Here is a 22,435-nt window from a genome sequence, read left to right as displayed (position 1 = left end):
CCCCGAATCAAGCTTTAAAACTATGATAATAATTATTTTTATCCCTATATTGAGTCAATAGTCAACCCGACCCGTGACCCGATCTTGGTGGATCAGGCTTAACTCTAAGTCGACCCCCGGGTCGGGTTTTAAAACTATGATAATAACTATTTTTATTCTAAGGTTAATCTGGGTCAATAATCAACCCAACTTGTGACCCGAATCTAGCCTCAGGTCAACCTCTGATAAGTCAAGTTTTAAAACTATGATAATAATCATTTTTATTTTTATGTTGACTTGAGTCAATAGTTAACCCTATCCATAACCCGGGCTTGGACTTAGATCGATCTCAAGTCAGATTTTAAAACTATAATAATAATAACTTTTATCCTTACGTTGATATAAATTAACTAGATTAACTCTTGTATAAAGTATTAGACAAACTTGTCATACTCTTTTTAGTACTAAAATTTCTTCACCATAACAACTTTAAATAAAATAAAAATTAATTTTTGTACTGTCCAAAGATATATCAAACAACCTCGTTAAAAACATTATTATACTCTATTTATCATTGCCCAGCCTACCAAACACTAGCTTAGGTTTTCTAGCAACTGATAAGAGGTAGCATCAGAGGAATCCTTTCCAAACGAAATTTGGTTGAATGTTGGATTCATTAGGGTAAGTGATTATTCCTTTCTCTCAAAGCACACTATATGGATCATAAAATAATGAATTGAACTGATGAATGCAAGGGACAATGAATTAGTTTTACTGTAATAAACCTGACCTACCCAAGTCATACACATAAAATAAATGAAAACGAGAGAAGAGAAAGCAGAGGAGTCATTCTCTGCCAGCAAAACCATATGGATCATTTGTTTCACTCTTCTTCGCTATAGTTGTTGTAATCCCCGGTCCCCCCTTGAACTGGAAATGATGTTTTTCCTCTAACATCGTTCTTTGGAATTGAAGTTAGCTCAAGATGGAGGGAAGAAACGATCAAGGTTGAAAGGAAGGGTGTAGAATTCCTCATTCCTGCTGTCTCCTTTAAATGTCCGAAACTTAACCCACCATGGCATTCCTCTATCTCTGGCACTTTCCTTGTAATCAAGTGTGTTGTCTAAGAAGACAGCGACTATCAGTGCAACAGTTGGGGATGAGAAGAAGATAGTGTTGAGGTAATCGTTGAACTGCACATCAAAGTAGAACTCATGGTAAGTTGTTGATTGCCCTGTAACTGTTGGCTGAACGCTATAAGAACTAGCATTCATCTGCTTTAACTTGTCATGGAATATTACGAGGTCTAAGAAGTTGTTTTCATTCTGGATAATAGAACTTACCCATCCAGCTCTAGTATGAGCAGGACCATGATAGGCCTTGGTGGTATATTCTCTGAAGTATTCAGGGACAGACAAGCCGAGAAAGAAGGCAACGCCAGTGATGAAAAGGTTTCTCATTGAGTTCATGTTTGTGAATTGCAAAAATGACAGCCCCACGGAAGCTACAAGGAGAGCAGTATTGTAACAATAAGATACAAATCATGAGAACTTGATAAAATGACAATGGTAACAAATGAGAAGCCCCATTTACTCACCAACAAGACCAAACAACACACAGTAGACAGCAGCAAATATAGGGAAGGGTATTGACGCAAATAAAGCTCCAAATTTTCCTGCCAGAAGGTGGAAAAGATTATCAGACAGGGTTGTTTTTTAACAAATAAGCGCATATACTTCATACTTGGCTGTATTTCTTACCTAATATAGAGAAGAATATCATAAAACCAGCTGAGATTTGAATAACCCTGCGGCTTCCAACACGAGTGCTTCCAAGCAGCCCAATGTTTTCTCTGTTGTTTTTGTCATGCATTAGTCCAGTTGCATAGAAGTGAGAACTTTAAGAGAGTGATGATGAAACTATGCTACTTACACAGAGACCGTTGAGCCTGTCATTGTTCCAAATAATCCATCCAATAGGATCCCAATGCCCTGCCAGCCAATACCACGGCTAAGAACATGAGCTGGAGGTGGGGTGGCGCTTGCTAGACGTGATGCAGCTTTGTATGCTCCAGTTGACTGTTAGAGAAGGCATTAGTCTTGCTTTCTCCAACTAAATAGAATAAGATTGACGAACTAGTTTGTGCCCTTACCTCAATCAGTGAGACAAAAACAGCAGCCATCATTCCGAAACAATGGCCGGCATCAAAGGTGGGAGCACCCCATTGAAGAGGATATGGGATCTTTATCCTGAATAGTTTGTTCTCGTATTAAAATTGTTTTGAATCACATTTTCAAATTGACATGTATCCAAAGAAAAGAGCACAGTTACCAACCATGGAGCAGAAGAAATGAGGTACGCTTGATCAGTTCGACAGTTTTTTTGGGTAATTTCTGGACGATGTTTGTACGCACCACTGGCTGTCAGGAGGTGAGCATATGCCCATATCACTGTGATCGATAAAAGGAGAGCAAACCGCTCCAGTATCGGCACTTGTTTTGTCTGAAAATTTTTCAAGTACTGCACCAGCGCAGCAAAATAAAACAAAAAACATTTAGTGTTTTTTTTCCAAGTCGCTGAACAAGAAGGTTGGTTCCTGAGCTATGTACTAATTATTGTGTCTTTATACCATAAGTTTGCATATACAGCACCAAGAGTGATTGATTTTAGTCTCTTTATACCATGTGATGTGTATTGGTCTGTGAAGCCAACAGGTTCAAACTATAACAAAAGTTTTTGACATTAGGATTAGCTGTAACACCTGGGAGCAGATGACGAATAGGATAAGCATGGGAAAGCCAATTTCTACACACTGTCCAGCCTGAAATGGATTCACAAAGGAACAAACGAATTGCATAACAGTCAGAAAGATACTCCTGATGTTCATAATGTAGAAAGCAACTAAGAATTACTCCAGGAAAAAATGCACAAAATCCGCTGCTGAAGAAAAAATAATGTCATTGCAATTTAAGTAGTGACTGTACCACGGGGAAGCCTCTATCAAACAGGCCAAAACCTACTAATGCAATGACTGGAACCATTCCAAGTGGACTGAAGAATCTGAAAGGAAAAATAAGACCAATAAATAAAAATAAAAAATAAAAAACACGTAATGCTAAAGCTTGTTTCCATGATTATGAGTCTGGGATTCCCTTTTCATAAAGCAGTAGTACCTGGAACAAATGGCCCATAACTGACTGTACCCCAGAATTATTTGTATGCTTGATGATACTATTAGAGCACCTTGGACTGCTCTCATTGTGCTAAGAAATCTCTAGACAAATACAGAATTTATGTCCATTAGTTTTTGCTATAATTACAATGATGATAAATCATTAAACAAGGAGTAATTGGAGCATCTCAATCCAACACTTCTTTTGGTTACACATAGACTTGGAGTGATCGATCATGTTAGAATTCCTTCCCTCCAAACTACTACAGGAACAAAAAAAAATATTGCACTTATTCGCACTTCTACAGGAGTAACATTTGAATTTATATCACTGATTTGATAGACTTAGATTTGGAAAATTTGCATAGTCCACAGCCTTTAGCCTTTTGGATAAGAAAGCCAATTGCAAGGGCCTCTTGATCTTCTCAGTTCTCACAATGGACTTTCAACTTGTAAGGTAAAAAATTGAGAACTGTAAAAGAAGACTAGAAAATTAAATTAGACTAACCAAATGATCATCAGGAATTCTCATCAAAGAAGGGTCATGAATTATTGATATAATGGGGACCATGAATGCATAAGATCCTCCGATTACGGTCGGTAAGCGGGTCCCGAACAGTGTTTGAAGAAGTGTGTTGATCCCTTCAACAAAAAGTAGAGTCTGTACCACCCTCACTTTATCACCCTGAAACACATCATATTAGCCCCAAAACAAATACGAATTTACCTTCACTGGCCTAGTCTACTTGAAGTACAAAGAATTGGCATCTTCTTTCAGGCCATATGGCCAAAGCATTATCACTGGATATAGAGAAATCAGGAGGAAGTGGTAGTGTAAATTGACTCACATGATTACCACCCATCAAAGGAACAAGAAATGAAGGGATCATAACAGCAGTTCCTAAAGCCAAAATATAATGCTGAAAACCCAAACCTATAGCCTCCCCTGCTTCCATAAACACCAAGTTAGGAAAAAGGGACTGAAACGAACTAAAAAGACTTGACGTTTCAAAAAAAAAAAAAAAAACAAGAAGAAGAAGAGAAATGGACATACCCCAAGATGGGTTAGAATCAATACAATACTCTAAGCCCTGAAGTTGGTCCATTGGAGGGTGACTTATCTCTTCTGGTTTTGGATCAGCTGCCATTGCTTAATTACAACCCTCAAAACCACTCTTGTTTTACTTCTTAAACTCAAAACTCAAAAAAAGGTATCTACTAAATGAATTAAAGAATTGATAGAAAGACAGACGATTAGCTAGGGAGAAAGAAAGAGACTCCCAAGTGATCACAAGAGTCTTCGCACAGCAAGCTAGTGTAAGCAAAGTGAAGGAAATGCAATTTGATTGACTGAATAAGAACGAAAAAGCAAGATGAAGCAAAAAAGGGGCAGAGAGAGAGAGAGAGAGACAGAGAGATAGAAAGGTAAGAAAGAGTACAAAATCGAGAGAAAAAATGGCACTTGCCGCCCACTGATCTTGCCTTTCTTGCTTTCCTACTTTCTACAGGGTTTACGCCTTTATAATTTATATGCTTTGCTTTGCATTTGTTTTTGGGGGTAAAACCGATAGTTTCCGTTAACCTCTTTCATATTTCCTAAAGTGCCCTTTAAGAAGTGCCGAACTGAATATTACCGTTGCCCGTCTGCCTCTCTGTTCCTAATAAATTGAAAAGTTCTGAAAGTGTTTGTGCATGCAGATTTATTACCTTAAACAAATAGAAGTGTAGGCTCTTCTTGTCATGTGAAGTGTAACGCCATAATGTTTCTGTACTCACTCCATTTTTTTTATGATATGGTTGCTTTGTCTGCTTTATACTTTAAATGGTAAGAAGTTACATTGTTATTTATTTTTCTCTCAGTTAATTATGGTCAAATTACATGCAAGCAAATGTTGTTTGTTTCAACTTTTGGTTTCTTGTTTGTTTTTGTGTTTAAATAAAAAGTTTTAAAGAATTTTGAATTATTTTTATATAATTTTGGATTGTTTTGATATGTTAATGTTAAAAATAAATTTTTAAAAATAAAATATATTATTTTAATGTATTTTAAAAAGAAAAACACTTTGAAGAGTAATATCGCTACTATAATCACTATTTTAATCCTTTATTTACAATATTTAGTATTTAGTAGTGGATTTATTTGAAGACAGATAATATCAACTTAAAAGCAAAACCTTTTTTTTTTCTTTCCATCAAATGCCTTTTATCAAACCAAAAGCAACCCAAGATTAAGAATTATATATGGCATGTTGGTGGGTGGACCCTTCTTTACAGTAAAGTCATAGCTATATTTATTTTATTTGAATCCAAAACACAGTTTTTATAAATCACTAGCTATTTTACCCATGCTTAACCACTAATCATATATTTTGTTTTTTAAAAAATAGATATGCAAGATTTTTTGTTGCATTTTGTTATATAAAAAAAGTCTAAATGTAAATAAAAAAAACTTATACATATATCTAATTAAATCAATCAATAATCATCTGTGTAAATTAATGGGAAAAAAATCATTTATAATAACTAAAAGCGAAATTGGAAAAATAAAAGATAAATACAAATCAATATATTTAATCCAATAGCATGAGACATTTACTCAATTATATTTATTGAATTTATTTGTTAAAATTAATTTTTTTTTAAGTAAACAATAACGGAAATGAATTAGAATAGACAAAACATATTTTTAAAAATAAAGTTCAGTTATATAAAAAACTAGGTATGGTGCATAGGCATGGGGCCTTACAACTAGGCCTAATATTTTTTTATTTAAAAAGAATTGGTTACCTACTAGTTTCACCTTTGACCATCTTTGGTGGTTGAGAATCACCAGAAAATCCCCTCTCCTTTAAGACACAAAAACACTAGAAAAACATCTCATAAACATCAATGAACCAATATATAACATTAGAACAATGTTTAATTGGTAAAAGCAAAATACAAACTTTGTCTTGATTTAAAAAAAATAATCCTAAAGGCCAGTCTACCTTTCCTAACAAGATAAGGTGCAAAAAACATCTTGTGAAACGAAACTTACTAACACTAAGAACAATGTTTTTTAATCGTTGGAATGTAATAAATGACAACTTTCTCTATCCTTAGTTGTTATCTAGCAATTTTTTTTTTCTTCTCTCAAATCTTAGGATTGAAATGCAAATATTAAACTAAATTGTATAATTTGCATATTATAGGCAAAATCACAAGAAGCTAAGTTCAATTTTAATTTCAAGTTTACAAGGTTATAGGCAAGAAAATAGTCATTTAGATTGGTGAGACTCCACATGTCCTTTCAATTTTCTAGAAGTATATGGTAATTTCTTTATTTATGTTTGATGTTTTCTTTTATATGGTCTATATTTCATAATAACTTGTTGTTGCTTGAGTTGTTTCAATTTTTTATTTTATTTTATGAATTGAGTTATTTTGATTTTATGTGGAGTTTAACTTATTATGCTTTATTTACATTGGACTTTGGTCATAACAAAGTTACTCAATCTACTTTAGTCCATATTTTGGCTTAAGGTTCAGGTTGTAAATTTGATAGATTAACTTCAATCAATAAAAATTAGTGTTGTTTTACTTTTTATTTTAAAAAAAAGTTAAAATGACGTTGTTTGAAGAAAAACTTTTTTTTAAGTCTAATCAAGTTTTAACCAAGTCACAGGTTGACTCATTAGGTCAACTAAGTCAACTTCTAGTTGACTTTATTTTAAGATACTGTTTAGAGGCCTGATAGGTCAAGTCCTAGGTCCTAGCCTCTGAATTGACTCATTGGGCTAAACCAGTTTTACAGTTGTGGGTCATATGATTTCTTTGATGGCTTATTAAATCTTTTAACTTAATTAATGAGATTTAATCGTAAAAAAAAATAAAGAAAGAAATAAAGAAGAAAATAGTCATGTTGTGTGAAGTAAATGAGAAGTTTATAAGATTTGAAATGACTTGCTAGAAAATGTCTTTATGCTATATCAATTTGCTTTTTATATTTTTATAAACTTTTTTTTAGTTATTATGTCCATTTATAATAGGTTTGTGATTATTAATTATGTTATTAAGTAGTTTGTTAATCATGATAAATTATGGGTAGTTTAATAATCTTATTTAAACAATAGGCAATGATAACAGATGAACCGTAAAAAAAAATCTGGCAACAATTAACCAAAATGAATGAGCCACCAATATTATACCCGGAAGGAAAATAAAAGAAAACGATTGATAGAAACTCACCGTCACTCCATTGTGAACATCACCCATAACAAAAAGAGCTTATTGAGACGGTTCAAACCCAATTATATCATTTTGGACGATGACATAAGAATAAGTCACATGGGTCGCTATAGTAACATCTTGGAAAAGTAAATAGAACAAAACAAAATGAAGTGTTCAATAAATTAATTCTGTTTAATTCAACAATAAAATTTATTTAAAACATAAATTTAACAAATAAAACAAATAAAAGACATGAGGTAACATAAATAAATAAATAAAACGATAAAACTAAGGTCATAGAAAGTATGGAAAAAGAAAAAAAGAGCTTAATCTCCAATTAAATAAATATTGATGGATTAAATCGAAAAAACATCACCTTAAAAAATGAAAAGAAAAAAAAAGCAATCTTAGGCAAACCTTATGAAGCCGGGTTAATTCCCAAAGCTTGTAACCCGTGAAATCTAAATTTGAAGAATTAGATGTTGAAAATTAAATTGGGTAAAAAAAATATCAAATTTAAAAATTTTGCAAAAAAAAAACAACAATCAAAACAATGAGGATGAATTCTATTAGGAAAAAAATTTACAGAGGGTGGAATTGCAAAACAAAAAATATAATTTAAAAATTATCTTAAATTACAAAAAAATAGTACTTAAAAGAATGGAAACTAAATTTGACAAAGCAAAATTGAATGATGATGAAATCGAAACAAAAATCTAATTCAATGAAATATTTCAAAAAAAATATCATAACTGAAAGAATAAAAAAGAAATAGAAGTTTAGGGGTTGACTTGAAAACTCTAGTGGTAGGGCGCAAAGACCGAGGAAGAGAGAGGAAAGAGAAGAAAAAAAAAGAAGAAAAGTCCGCCAGTGACAAGCTAGAGTTCTTATCGGTGCACGCGCCACATATTCATGAAAGTGACGCCGAGATAAAGCTGAATCAACCCTGGAATGATTTTTTGTTGTTGCTGGAATCAGTTGTATACGTTGTCCGAAGACAGTGGAGTGGCTGACATGTTCTCAACACATGTCATCATTTTTTTTATTTACTTTTTATTTTTTAAAAGACCAGAATACCCTTACCCCACCCCAAAAACAATAAAAAGGCCAATTACAAAATAATTAAAATACCCTTTGACCCTAGGCTTAAAAAAATAAACTCAAAGGGTAAGTTGGTCTTTTAATTGTAGTTATAAACATGAAAAGACAAAAGAAGCCCTTACTATCAGTTAAATGTTTTCCTAACTCCAAGGGTAATATGATAATTTAATTTCTTTCCATAGAAAGAAAAATTTATGTTTTTTTCCTGACCAATTTTAAAAAGCCAAAATCATTCAATTGTAAGGACAATCCTGCTCCTAGTTATTAGCCTACCTTTTTTTTTTTTTTTTGTAAGGATAGTTGGTAAATTTATTGTTCATGTCTACCATGAACTATGTCTTGGTGAACATTAAATTCACGATTCTAACTTGATAAATTCTTGATTTATTAATTTTAAATAAAGAAAATCTAAGAAAAATGCAGTTAATGTTTATAAATTTGTCCTTGTTGTTTAAGATAACTAATCAATTAATCTCTATGGTAATAAAATAATTAAATAATTCTTTGACCAGCTTTAATCAACTAATTCTCTTTCCTTTTAAGTTAATAATAACCTAGTCTTTGTAATTTATCAAATAAAATAATTAATTCATGTAATATAAAAATTAATTAAATATTCATTTGACGGGGGTTAACTATACTTAATTTAGTAGTATTTTGTTTCAATTTGTTTTTTCTCATCAATCTTATCATCCTATCTACTTCTTTTTTCTTTTTCTCTCCTTCCTATTTCCTAAAATTAAAAATAAAAATACATTGAAAAGGACATAAAATAATGAAAATAATTAATTTAAAAATGGATTTAAAAATAAATAGATTAAATATGTAGTTTCTAAAATCCCGAGGACTAGTTAATTGATTTTATTGAACTATAGGGACCAAGTTATAATAATTCTTTCCATATTTTATTTCTTAAGATGGGAGATACCAAAATAAATTAGAAAATAAAAAAATGATGAAAATACTGAGTCATTAACATATTTAAAAATAAAGGGATTAAATAAATAGTTCTTAAGAGTATGTGGATTAATTAATTAGTTTTGTAATACTATAGAGACTGCATTGTAAAATTACAATACAAGACAACAAAATGACACTCACCTCTTTCCAATTTTACCCAGGAGCTCTTGTACCTGAAACAGTAAAACTAGTGATTTATAATAAACAGAGTCTGCAGGGTACGAATCTGTAACGTCTCTATTTCTATGCAAAGACAAAAAAAAAATAAAAAATTCTTAGAAATGTGAGCTCCCTTTTTTCCTTCTTTCTTTCTGTTTACAGGTAAATTTTCACTTTTTTCACTGCTCCTCTTTCTTATTTACTTCTGTGTTTAAAAGTTTTGTAATGATTTTTTAAAAATAAAATTTTAGAAAATATATATTAACATATTTTTTTTATTTTTTTAAAAATTATTTTTAATATTAACAAAAAAATTTAAATACTTTTAAAATACAAAAACCGACACCCCAAACTATCAAATAATCCACCACCACCTGACCTCAGCCAACTTTCAATTCATGGGAATGTTTGGGAACGTGGCTGCGGCTGCGTTGCTAAAAAATTTAAATTTTTTTTTTTTTACTAAAATTTAATATGATTTGTATGTTTTGGATCGTTTTGATGTGCTGATGTCAAAAATGATTTTTAAAAAATGAAAAAACATCATTGGCATGCATTTTAGCACGAAAAGTTATTTAAAAAGCACCCGCAATCACACTGTCAAACACGCTCTTGTAATGTAAATAAATTTCCTTTTAGCCTTTTCTAGGAAGGCCCTCCCTCCACCAACAGGCAACAGCAACACTGCTACTAGTTTCCAAATTTTTTGTACTATTTGTTTTTTGGGTTTGAGCTATGTTACATGTTGACAAACAAGTAATGTTAGATTTTTTTGTAATCTCCATGGTCGCATCTGTAGCTGCAATTTGTTCTTTTTGTTTTTTCTTTGCCACTTCCTTAATATCACAAGTCCATCATTAGTCTTATAAAATCCTACTCTTGTGTGAGTTTTTCACTTGAGTACTAGATATAATTTTTTGTAAATTATTATTTTATTCTTGAGTGGAAAAATAAAAGCTTTAAGGGTAGAGATAATTTGGTTTTTTTCTAGAGGTTTATTGTCTATTTGTCTTTAAGAAATTGTTCGAAATTATGTTAATCTTTTTTTAAAAAAAATTTGTACAGAGAAATAATGAATTTATCCCAAGAGCAACAAAATCTATAACTGATGACCAAGGGTTATAAGCTATTTTTTTTAAAAATTAAATAGTAAAAATACTTATTTACCCTAAAATAAAAAAAAAAAGAATTGTTGATTAAGGGTTTTTTTCTTTTTTCGCTTCTTATGGTACAGTAAAAATATATTTGACCCTTACAAAAGACAAAAAAAAAAAAAAACAAGGCATGCTTCTAGGGGCATTTGTGCCCTTTCACACTGTTTTTATTTTTGTAACTCTTAGGATCATAAAGGGCATTATGTTATTTTTAAGTTGAAAAAATGTTTTTTTATTTGAAAATGTTGCCGATACGTGCTTATTACACACCAACATATAGGTGGCGTCCACACCATTTGGGTGGTGTGTGCGACGTCATCAGGTGGACAAACCTCCCTTCCGCCATGTTTTTAGAACCACCATCAAGTCCTTTTTCTTATGATGTTGCACGTGACGACGGTTGATGGGTGATTTTTTTTCCTTCCTTCTTTTCTTTTTCTTCTAGAGAAAGTGCACAACTATCCTTTTTTTCTTTTGATTTCTCAATTTCAATCTTTATATTTTTTATTTTTTATTTTTGTCATTGACCCTTTTATAAAAGTTTTTTATGTTTTCAATTTAGTCCTTAAATTATAATTTATCATATATTATTATTTTTCAATCCGGTCCTTATTCTTTTGATTTCTTGTTTTTTTCCTTGGCTCTTTTGTTAAACTTTTATTGGTTTTTAATTTCATCATTTAATCAAAGTTTATGTTGTTTTTTTTTCTTCATTTGAGCCTTCATTCTTTCGATATCTTTTTTCCTTTTGTTAGAGTTTTTTTCTTTTCAATTAACCCTCCAATTCTTCATCCTTCAGTGGTTGATTTGTTGAGGATTGAGTTTCGTGGTTTTTTTATTTGTGATGTTTCTGATCTAATGACACGAAAAATAAGTTTGAAAAGTTAATGCAGTCTAGAATTATTTTTTTTCCATTTTCTTTTATGATTTATCATTCTACATTATTTTTTTAAGATTGGTTTTGTGGTTATCTTCAAATTTTTTTCTCTATCGGTTTATCCCGGTGTTATAGCTTAGGCCATGGGTTTTGCAAGCATTTTTTTAATTTTTTTTAATTTTTTTGTTTGTATTTAAATTTTAAATAATTTTTTAATTTTACACATATGAGATTTATTTTATAAAATAATATTTCTAATATGTTCAGCCTTGTATAATATTTTTTTCTTTTATTTTAGTCAAACAGTTTCGTATGTGTTTCTATCTATATTATCTTTTATTGACTTTAATAAAAAAAATTATTAGAAACAAACAGGTAAACGTCTCATTTAGCAGGATCAAAAATCTTGATCTATACTCATCTCTCAGTTTTTTCAATTTCTCTTTTATGTAGATGATTATCGATTTATTTGATTAGATTCTTGCATAGTTTTTTTTATTTATACTTTGAATTTTTTATGTAAAAGAAATATCGAAATAGCCTGTATATCCAAGTTTTTTTGTATATAAAAAAAGCATGACTCGAGGCGAAACACGGGCCAAATAGCTACTAAAAATAAAGCAAATGCCCTCATTTTTTTTCGTTTTCATTTCTCCTTTTCTTTTCCTCAATTTCATCCTCAAATTTCTTTTAATAATTATTCAGGTTACTTTTGGACCAACCACATTGACTAGGTCATATTGAGCCAACTCTTTCATAGTTTAATTTTAAACTCAGATTAGGTAAGAAGTCAAATTGGAAGGTTTTTTTTTTTTCTATTTTTCATTGTTTTCTCAATTTCAATCTCAAACATTTTTTATTAGTTGGCCGAATTGTTTTTGAATTGACTAAGTTGACTAGGTCACATCAGAAAACTTAGTTAGAAAGTAAGAGTATTGTCCTTTACATATACACATATTAGAACTTAGTTACTCAATCAAGACAAGCTATTTACATTTAGATTAAGCGGGTGTTTGTTTGATGGAAAGTGGTTTCCTGAAAATCACTTTTCAAACTTTCCTGTGTTGTTTGTCATTAGGAAAGTTGGTCAATGGAAAACACTTTCCAGTTAAAGGAAAATTTGGCTTGGTTTTCAGGAAAGTATTTTCCTTTTATTTTGGGCGGAAACACTTTCCGGAAGTTGTGAAAAAATTAGAAATGTCATATTATTTACTGATTATATCAAATTTGGTCCTCAAACTTTTGATTGTTATATATATTTTGTTTTGAATATTTTTTTTCAATTTCATCCCTTAGAATTTAATTTTTATATTAACTTTAGTCCTCATTTTTATAATTGTTATTTGCTTTTTCCTTATTATTTTTTAATTGAAATTTTTTATCTATCAAATTTGATCCTCATTCTTTTGATTGTTATTTATTTTATTTGAAATAATTTATGAAATGGTAATTATTATTATTTTAATTTCTTCATCTTTCAATTTTTTTATTTGTTAGATTTGATCTCTATTATTTTGATTATTATTTATTTTATTTGAGATAATTTATGAAATTATATTTTTTTTTTCAATTTCATTCTCACTCAACTTTTTAATTTGTAAGATTTGTTCCTCATTATTTTAATAAACTTGAAAAAAAATAAAACATTAATAAGTTATTTTCCAGAAAAAAAATAAAACATTAATAAGTTATTTTTCAACTCATTTTCCATGACATAACCAAACACTGGAAAGTGTTTTCCAACTTATTTTTCATTATACTACCAAACATCGGAAAATAATTCACTTTCCCAAAATTCACTTTTCTGAAATTTATTTTAAAAAAAAAAAACTACTTTTCAACAAACAAACAGGACCTAAACCAAATCAAGTAAAAAAGGACGAAATATGTTAATTTGGTGAAATCAACTAATATGCAATGTACAAGTTAAGTAATTAAAATGAGGGTTTTGTTTATGGTCTAAGCTAAGTAAAGAAAACTTAGAACATTGATGAAATGAATGAAATCAATTATGAAAATAAAAATTCTGATTCGGCTTAATATAAAAATATAGAGAGAAAAAGGTTTTTATGTTTTCTCAAGGATAATTAAACATGAATAATTGAAATAGATATATTATCTAATATTATTTATGACCATAAATAAATCATCCATGAAAAATAAGTTTTTCTTTTCATCCTTGCTTTTTAGTTAACCTACCATATATGCATTAATTAAACCTAATCATATATTCATATAAAAAAACCTTAATCATATAATAACCTCTATTAAACCTGCATGATTTAATTATATAACAATATTAAGATCAAAATAAGTGTAATTGCTACGGGATACCAAAGAAGCATACATATATACACCCACTACTCGTACAATTTGCACCCACCTTCTCCTTTTAATTAATAATTATTTTAAGATGATAATCAGGCTTCACTTCATATTTTCTCACAATATCTTCAAGGTGATAAACATTATTAAATATTTGACACTCAAAAAAATTTATCAACTTGTCAACTAAAACCTCAAAACTTTTGCATTTAAATATAGACGTTGGATCTGTATTTTTGAAACTACGGTGAGAATAAAATCACGTTCAAAGCTTGAAAGGTAATGTAGAATATTCTTTCTGGACAGTCAGTGCATGTTCTTTGAAGCTCTCCATTGTTTGGTGGAGTGTGACATTGTTATATTTCTAGCTTCTAATACATGTTCAACAGTCGGTCATTCTGTGAGATGTTTTTCTGCTATAAAAGCAAAAGCACATTCTAGGAGTCGGCTCAAGAATTTCCTGTGATCAACGTACGAGCATCAGCTGGTTACAAAATCGATGCTCAAAAACATAAAAGTTGTTCCTTGGATTCAGATTCACTGGACATTTTAATGAAAGGCCAAGATGCTCAGAATTCTTCTTGAAAAAAAGGATCAAGATCCCATGTAAACGAGATGTGTTCCACTTTCACGCACACCTGTTTGACTTGAAAGGAATCATGGTATTGATACATTCTAAAAATTAAGAGCTTTGCTTTTTCAACGAAGATATTAAATGAACAGTGAAAAGCCCAGAATTTTTTCATTTTGGTCCTTATAGTTTTGTAGGACTTTTTTTTTTATTTTCATTCTCTAGTATTGGATTCACTGGTTATAGAGCTTTATAATTTGTTTTAATTTATTTTTTATAAAGTTATCCCGGTCTTATGATCAGGATCGCGAGTTTTGCAAGTTAGTTGTGTTGACTCGGCTTATTATTTTGTCCATTTTTTATTATTTTTTTCAATTTCATCATTCAATGTTGGATTGATTGGGAATCAGACTTTATAATTTTTTTGATTCACTTTCTATGGGGTTATCCCGATCTCCTAACTCGGGTTTGGTAGATTAACTCTAGTTACTCGGGTTATTTTTTTGTCCTTTTTTATTTGATTTTTTTAATTTAATCCTTCAAAATTGGGTTAATTGAGAATTAGAATTTATAATTATTATTTTTTTGCTTTTTATGAGGTTATCACGGTTTTACAACCTGAATCACACAGTTAAGCTAATTAACTCGGGTTTTTTTGTTCTTTTCTTAATTTTTTTTATGTTATCCTTCAATATTAGATTGATTAAGAATTAGGCTCCATAATTTGTTTCGGTTTGCATTCTATGAGGTTATTATGGTCTCATGACTCGGATCGCGAGTTTGATCAATTGTCTCGGGTTGAATCAGATGGTTTTTTGTGTTTTTTTTTTAAATTGCACTCTTCAACATTAGGGTAGTTAGGAGTCAAGTTTCATAATTTGTTTTGATTTGTTTTTTATGGGGTTATCTCGGTCTTATGATCCATGTTTGACAGGTTAACCAAAGTTGACTCAACTTATTTTTTAATTTCATCATTCAACATTGGATTAATTAATAATTGGGTTTATTGTTTTTTATTTATTTTTTCTATAGGGTTATCAGGGTCTCATGACTTGGGTAACAAATTTGATAGGTTAATCCGAGTTGATCTGAATCGATGTAATATGTTGTCATTTCAATATTTTAAAAACGATGTTCTATTTTTTTTAAGTCAAATTATATTTTTATCAGTTATTTGGATTAATCTATTAAATCAACCAAATCATATCAAATTAATCTGTAAATAATTAAATTTTTTTTTGCTAAAAAAACATATTAACAACATTTATATAATTCTTTTACGTTAAAAAAATTATTAGACTCGCAACTTAGCAGGGGTAATAATCTAATAGGAGCTAAAAATGTAACAAGGTGTTCCTTTAGCCGAGTAATGTTGACTGCGAATCTCAAACTAAGAATGCAATGACTAGACTCAAATAACCAAACATCGTATTTCAATGGAACTAGATTTATGAAATCATGCTATAATGAAATAAAAGCTTTCATGTATCCGAGAAATGAATGGAGGCAAGAATAATTTGGTCTAGTGGCCGGGTTTTTTTATGAGAAATTTTATGATGCTAATGAGCAGAAGTAATTAATGATATCCTATTAATTAATTTTTATGTATATTTTTATAAAAAAATCATAAATAAAGATATTCTTCATCATCTTTTCTCTGTTTTTTTAAGGTCGAGGATCATGGGTTTATATTCTCTCCTCTTTGTATTTGTATTTTTTTAAGATAAATCTAAAAAATCACTAATAAGATTACGTGAATACAATAAAATGCCCCCACCCCCCGGTGGCTATGATAATGGGCAAAGAAAAATGAAATGAGGAAGAAAAGACCGAATGAGAAGCATGTAAACGGTCATGCCATGCCTCCTTTTGAGCCATTTCACCAAGGGATTCATTTCGGCTTGAACTTTGGAGTGTAAATGTAAAGGATGATTCTGACTTGAAATAAAGGGTTTCATCATGAGTGCTTATTCCTGCTCATTCCAAAAGAATCACTTTTTAATGACCAGTTTTCTTGTCGAGTGTTTGCTTTCTGCCAATTTGGCTTTAATTTAGACTAGAGTCGAGCCCTGCCAGAAAGAGGAGGAAAGCTGGAGAGCAAAAACCTCCCCTTTATACACCGCACAGCACAGCACAGCACAGCTGCGCCCCAATTACATCACCTGTAGACAGTTGATTTGGATTGCGAAAGAAATCGGCCAAATATAGGAAAAGTCATTCCAGCCATAGGTTAGTAACGGGGTACCATGCAACCATGCTATATACCTCCTGTTGCTCTTTGCAAAAAGCAGTCAAAACTGAAATTTCAGCTGATCACATTCACGTGCGCAGCAAGCAAAGGAAATTCGAACTCATGCTATAAGCTATATTACATTTCAACTTCAAGCTGAAAATTACAAAAATTATCTTTAACTAAACACAGTTTTCTTTTATAAAAATTAGCATGTGAACAAGAACAAAGCTATGTTGCCTCGAGCAAATTTGTCCATCCCATGAATGGTATAGTAGTGAATTCTCCGCAGGAGTGCTCAAGATCTTCTTTCCAACTTCCTTTCTCCAGATCTTTTTTCTTCTGCCTCTCGCCGTTTCTGCTGCCTGCCATCCAGGATGAAAATGGATCACTATGCATCATCAATATCTTTAACTTAGAAGTCGGACACGGCTAAGAAAGTTCTAGTCAGTCTGTGAATTTGCACATTATAGCCGTGTTCCTTTTTTGTATTAATGTATGCAATGAGAAATCTGTGGGACCCTAGTGAGGATATTGAACGGACAAACAGCATTCTGCTCCCCAAGTCACATAGCTGGAGTATTCTGTGGCTGTTTAGTAGCATATGGAATCCTGTCATGATCGCCAATAGCTATCTAAGAATACCCATATTCTTAAGAGGTTTAAGGAATTAGATTTTTTTTTATTTTTTGTTTTCCTGAAAGCTTTAAATAATAAATCTTGCTCAAAGTAACCAAATATAACATTATAAATTTCTCACCATAAACAGTTCATTCCAAACTTTTATTCTTAATACTAAAAACACCAGAAAACTCACTCCCCTGCAAGGGCTGGCTGTTCTTCTAATCCAATTACTATCTATGTACAATAATCAAAGCAATCCTAATCACCTCAATACTGTGATCAAATCAAAGCACTTAAACAGAAACTCAAGGACATAGAGGTGAGGGGAAAGGTGCTGAATGAAATATGAACAGGAATAAATTGTTTAAAGGATCTAATGGAACTTACACAAAACCCGTGTATCCAGAACCAACATTAGCTGCGGATAACAGAGCTGCTGCAGCAGCTAAAGAATCATGTCCACCAGCTGGTAAAGGATTCCTTCCATCACCATCCACCTGAAAGCAAATAGAGTAGTCCAACAAAAATGCCAGTTCCTCAACATCAGCGCAACCATAAGTTTACATGTATGAGATGCATGCAGAGATTAACCTTATCCCATTTTGACTTCTTGTTCTGTCTACCCTCGCGGGGAGCTGCATCGGCTGCATTTGCAGATGAATGTGTCCCACTAGCAGTGACAACTGAAACACCAGAAAGATAATCTCAAGTTAAGGAGACCATTACGAAATACAACAGTGAGATGCCACAAAGAAAAAATATCTCATAAAATCAATGTCTACAGTCAAAATCTTTTTTAAACCTGGAATAGGCAAACTGAACTTTGTTGGAGGTACAACCACTCCAGGCTGAGTTCCCCCTGAAACAAATTCAACCTTTGGACTTCTCTTTAGCTCTTGCTCCTTCCTCTCCCTTTCACGCCTCATATCAGCCTCTGATTTACAAAAACACTAAAGGTCATTGCCAGGAAATTATACAAAAACACTAAAGGTCATTGCCAGGAAATTATGTTCAACAAAAAGACGACCTTAATTGCAAAAACATTAGGGCTTCAAAAGATAGCTTTGAAAAACAACCGGCCACTAGAAAAATTGATTCAGCAAAGAAAGCTTTTCAATTACAAATAAAGGCATACCCACAGGCCCTATTAAGAGTAATTCTTCTACCAAACCAGAAATGCAAGTCTATTTGTTTATTAGGGAAACAAACAAACTTAAACATCCAATGAATGTACGCAAAAAAATATATAAATTCCATGAAAAGTTACATTTCATGATATGACTTGTGGTTGATGTATGAAAATGTTATGGCAAGCATGGAACCTATTAAAATGCAATCTCATGTACATGCAAAAATTTACATAGGATGTGATGAACAACAGGAAAGAATTAGAGGCTCAGTGACTGGTATTTAACAATGCACTCAGTTCACATGATTTTCTATTTTTGAAGCAAGAGATAGAAGAAGCCACTAGTTCATTCCCATTACCAAGAAATGACAGCCCTCATATCAAAATATTGCAGATTTGCAGTTTTAGAACATAAGCTTCAGTAGTTTTCTTCAGTTAAAACATACAGTTTTCATAATTAGCCAAAACTAAAAGCACAATTAAAGGAACACCAAACCCATATTAGAAAATACAAGTCAAAGACAGCAATGCAACTGTGGAAAGAACTGGTAATAACCTATCTCAAGATAGTAGTCGCTTTGGTCGTATCCATGAGGGTCAAATACATCTTTACTGAAGCAAGACCCTATCTGATCAATATCTTGATACCTCACAGCATGCAGTAAGAAGTCCGGGTTCCTATAATCCTTCCTATTGCGGACTTCTGCATTGAAGCTTCTCCCAATTTTTTTCAAAGCAAGAAATTTATCAATTTTTTTCTGCAAATAACAAGCATGAAGAGGGGAAAATAAGTCAGAGCATGTAAAATGTGCTGCATTGTAATCATAAATCAATAATTTAAAGCTACATCATCTGAATATAAGAAACACACAGTTCATTTTATGTTCCGAAAGGTATTATGCATCCTTAACCATAATTCAAACAACATAGGAGGGATCAACCAAGGCATTTTTTAACATAATTCACAGTAGCAAACCAACAAAGAGATCAACTAAGGATCATCCAAGATTACACATACTAGCCAAACTGTAAAATGAGATCCAAATTACTTAAAACAAACGAGATAGGCAGGAGCAACAAGTAATAATAGAACCCTAATCAGGATGTCCCCAACTCACACTTGCTCAAAAAAGAAAAAAAATCTCTTGAAACACAGAAAGTAGTGTATTTTATAACAGGGGTACTTTGTAAACAAAGTTGACAGAAGCACCAGACGTAGCAAATTTATAAAGCACTTATTGACAACAGATATAAAAGAAACTCACTTGCAGGTCCTCTGGGCACTTCTCTTTAGGTGGTGGGGAAAGAAATTTATCCAACAGATCAACACCCTCTGCAGGAACCTCATTAGCACCTTCAGCATTGAAAGCTTCTGATTCCTTAGTGGTATCATTTATTTCACCAGGTTGCGATGGTTCTAGATGTTCAGATGACTGTGGAGTTGCTCGAACACTAGGAGATAAAATCTGAGCAGTTGCTGGAGAAGATTTTTCTTGGATAGCACCTGTTACATGGATGTTTAACCAATAATCAGCTTGAGCATTCTAACTATGAAACAATAAGAACTTTGAATTTGCCTTATTTCATTGTAATCGCACGCAAATTACAAAGCAGTAGTCCAAAAAAATGCAGTATGAGCAGGAGCTTTATATTGCCTGTAGACGCACTCATTCCTCTTTACATCAATTTCTGAGAACACTCAACAACACTTGTTTCCAAAGTAAAATGCCATCAAATCATATGCAACAGAAGAGGAAAATCACTAACTTAAAGACATAAGCCACGATGTTAATTGTCCTATCAAGTCTTTATACAATAATAACAGGCCTAACTTCCTCCTTCAGAACAATCACAAACATATTTCAACAACATTGATCTCAATCCCACTTTAGCTTCACAATTGTTGAACACAGATAATACAAATTCACATTAGCAACAAGCAAAATCACACTTAAAACAAACTGCATAACTGCACGCAATCAACAGGGGAATAAACTATAATGGTTTATTACAAACAAAACGGTTAAAGATTGATCCATAAATAGCCAAAATACGAGCAATGCATACCATTGGCACTTTGAAGCTCCTCTTCGAACTCCCCTTCCTGCAAAAGCAAGAACCCAGTCAATCCCACAACAGAAACAGGATAGCAAGAAAAGTAGCAGAAAACCAGTACAAGGACAGACGATCTTAAAAGCCAAAGGAATTACCTCAGGTTCAGGGGACATGGCAACTTCATCGTGACCATAATCAACAATAGCAAGTCTCCCTCTCCTACTACTACTTCTCTTCGTCTCCAAATTAATAGTCCCTCCTTGTTGCAGCTGCTGCTGCAGCGGCGTCAAAGGCCTTAAAAGACTTCCTTCGGGAGTTGAATTCCGACTAGCGGTAGCTGCTTCTGCTTCTTCTGTATCCTGGAATTCTTCGGTAAGCATGGCGTTATCGTCGTGCAGAGTATCTTGCTCCATGTCGTTAGATTGGTTTGGTTGGTGTTCGAGATCTTCCATTTCTTCATCATCGTCTTCTTCGTCGTCGTTGTACATTGAGAGTAATGCGATTCCTTCTAAATGTTTCTTTCTTGACGCCATGATTGAACTTTTAGGGTTAGGGTTTTCTTCAAATTGGTTGAAAGAGGAAGACGATGTTAGGCAATTTTTCTTCTTATTTTTTTAATCTGAGACGGTGACCGTGAATAATGAAGGAGTAACAGAGCATGTGATTAACCGGACCGGCGGGCTTGGGGTTTTTAACTTTGGAGGTTAGATTTTGGGTCTCAAGTGTAGCGAAAGCCCAATCGATTAAATGTTTATTTCTTTGAGACCCATAAGACGATTGGATCTTCCGGATATTCTTTTAATTGGACCTGGTGTATCTTATACCAAGCTAGAGTGTTTTTCCAACCATTTTGTTATGTATTTTTCTACTCCAATACACATCAATATGCTTTATTCGATTTTAGGCCAACGAGGGGAGAAGGAGGCGTTGAAAGATAGAAACACTATCGATATTTTATGAATTGCTTGGATGGAAATCCATTCCAAAGGGAAATAGATTATTTTTTTTTGGAGTATCGGAGCACTCCAAAATTGAACAAGAGATTCACCACCAGAATCTAAAATTGAAGAGCTCGTATAATAAGTAATCACACGAGAGGGTCAGTGCTATTTGCATCTTATAAACATCAAATAATATGCTTAAAAATAAAAATACCTTAAATTTTAATTGTTTGTTTTACATTTCTCTTCCTAATTATTATAGGAAAAGGAAGCTGGTAAGATCGCATCGGTCAATTTCTTCCAATCTTTTGACATTTCCCACTAACGATGACGTGGAGGTAGTTTGACCTAGGTGAACAACATGTTGAAGAAAGTTGCGAACATATCTCTTTTTCTTGTAATAGAATTGATGAAGTCATTTAAAAACTTTACAGAAATAATGGGAAATTTTCCCTGACCGGTGAGTTTTAGGCCTATGTTGTATCTACAAAACATGATCCCTTGGGTTTTTTTGGTTTTTTTTAAATTGGCTTACGGTTTGGGCAGATTTAGTCTTTCATTCATTACAAAATATCCCAAAAGGCAGGAATTCACTTCAAAGAAAATGGATTTTGCCTTACATTAAATTAAGCTTTTAAATTTAAAGCAAACTGATGTTCGGTTTTAAACATTTATAATGTTAAACTAATTTACATGGCTAACTTTTAATATGAATTGACTAACTTTCAATATGAATTAAAATCTGGACATGAATTTGGGCATTAATTAAAATCCCACAGAGATGCAAATTAGCTAACTTTTAATATACTTCCCAAAGTGCTAAATTAATGCAATATGCAAAATGCATAATTAAATTTTAAAACCTCAAATTAAAAGTCTGTTCGCACTAGAAAAGTTAACATTAACAAGCGAATACATTAGCAACCAGCAATAAATTATCATAAACATC

At 32.0% G+C, this 22,435-nt stretch overlaps 2 protein-coding genes across 3 annotated transcripts; both read right to left on the bottom strand.

The window, feature by feature from the left end:
- Positions 1-696: 696 nt before the first annotated feature.
- Positions 697-4,641, bottom strand: LOC7455900 (nucleobase-ascorbate transporter 2). The gene is made up of 13 exons (XM_024581434.2): positions 4,206-4,641; positions 4,000-4,097; positions 3,660-3,836; positions 3,153-3,253; positions 2,964-3,039; positions 2,741-2,800; positions 2,315-2,499; positions 2,132-2,228; positions 1,912-2,057; positions 1,740-1,831; positions 1,577-1,654; positions 1,323-1,483; positions 697-1,172 (listed from the first exon to the last, which is right to left on the bottom strand). Exons 1-13 carry the CDS (start codon positions 4,297-4,299, stop codon positions 960-962), a joined length of 1,578 nt encoding a protein of 525 aa, XP_024437202.1. The 5' UTR covers positions 4,300-4,641; the 3' UTR covers positions 697-959.
- Positions 4,642-16,851: 12,210 nt separating this feature from the next.
- On the bottom strand, positions 16,852-21,224 carry LOC7472296 (uncharacterized). 2 transcript variants are annotated; one of them, XM_024611607.2, is made up of 8 exons: positions 20,701-21,224; positions 20,558-20,594; positions 19,756-19,994; positions 19,047-19,248; positions 18,164-18,295; positions 17,953-18,044; positions 17,749-17,858; positions 16,852-17,349 (listed from the first exon to the last, which is right to left on the bottom strand). In XM_024611607.2, exons 1-8 carry the CDS (start codon positions 21,076-21,078, stop codon positions 17,304-17,306), a joined length of 1,236 nt encoding a protein of 411 aa, XP_024467375.1. In that variant the 5' UTR covers positions 21,079-21,224; the 3' UTR covers positions 16,852-17,303. The 2 variants fall into 2 exon arrangements, with proteins under 2 accessions (XP_024467375.1, XP_024467374.1); XM_024611606.2 differs by having other exon boundaries at positions 16,852-17,102; positions 20,701-21,222.
- Positions 21,225-22,435: the final 1,211 nt, after the last annotated feature.

This window comes from Populus trichocarpa, chromosome 11 (genome assembly GCF_000002775.5).
Source record: "Populus trichocarpa isolate Nisqually-1 chromosome 11, P.trichocarpa_v4.1, whole genome shotgun sequence".
In the NCBI taxonomy this organism is placed as follows: Eukaryota; Viridiplantae; Streptophyta; class Magnoliopsida; order Malpighiales; family Salicaceae; genus Populus; species Populus trichocarpa.
This window is presented reverse-complemented; position numbering and strand designations above follow the sequence as displayed.

What these genes read in the sequence shown, in the direction of transcription:
- LOC7455900 (XM_024581434.2), bottom strand. Translation starts at nt 4,299, where the DNA reads ATGGCAGCTGATCCAAAACCAGAAGAGATAAGTCACCCTCCAATGGAC. An exon ending in CTTTGATGGGTGGTAATCAT is followed by an intron (nt 3,837 to 3,999) that starts GTGAGTCAATTT and finishes GATGTGTTTCAG; the next exon opens with GGTGATAAAGTGAGGGTGGT. An exon ending in TTATGGGCCATTTGTTCCAG is followed by an intron (nt 3,040 to 3,152) that starts GTACTACTGCTT and finishes TTTTCCTTTCAG; the next exon opens with ATTCTTCAGTCCACTTGGAA.
- LOC7472296 (XM_024611606.2), bottom strand. Translation starts at nt 21,078, where the DNA reads ATGGCGTCAAGAAAGAAACATTTAGAAGGAATCGCATTACTCTCAATG. An exon ending in CCATGTCCCCTGAACCTGAG is followed by an intron (nt 20,595 to 20,700) that starts GTAATTCCTTTG and finishes TTGCTTTTGCAG; the next exon opens with GAAGGGGAGTTCGAAGAGGA. An exon ending in AGAAGTCAAAATGGGATAAG is followed by an intron (nt 17,859 to 17,952) that starts GTTAATCTCTGC and finishes ATTTGCTTTCAG; the next exon opens with GTGGATGGTGATGGAAGGAA.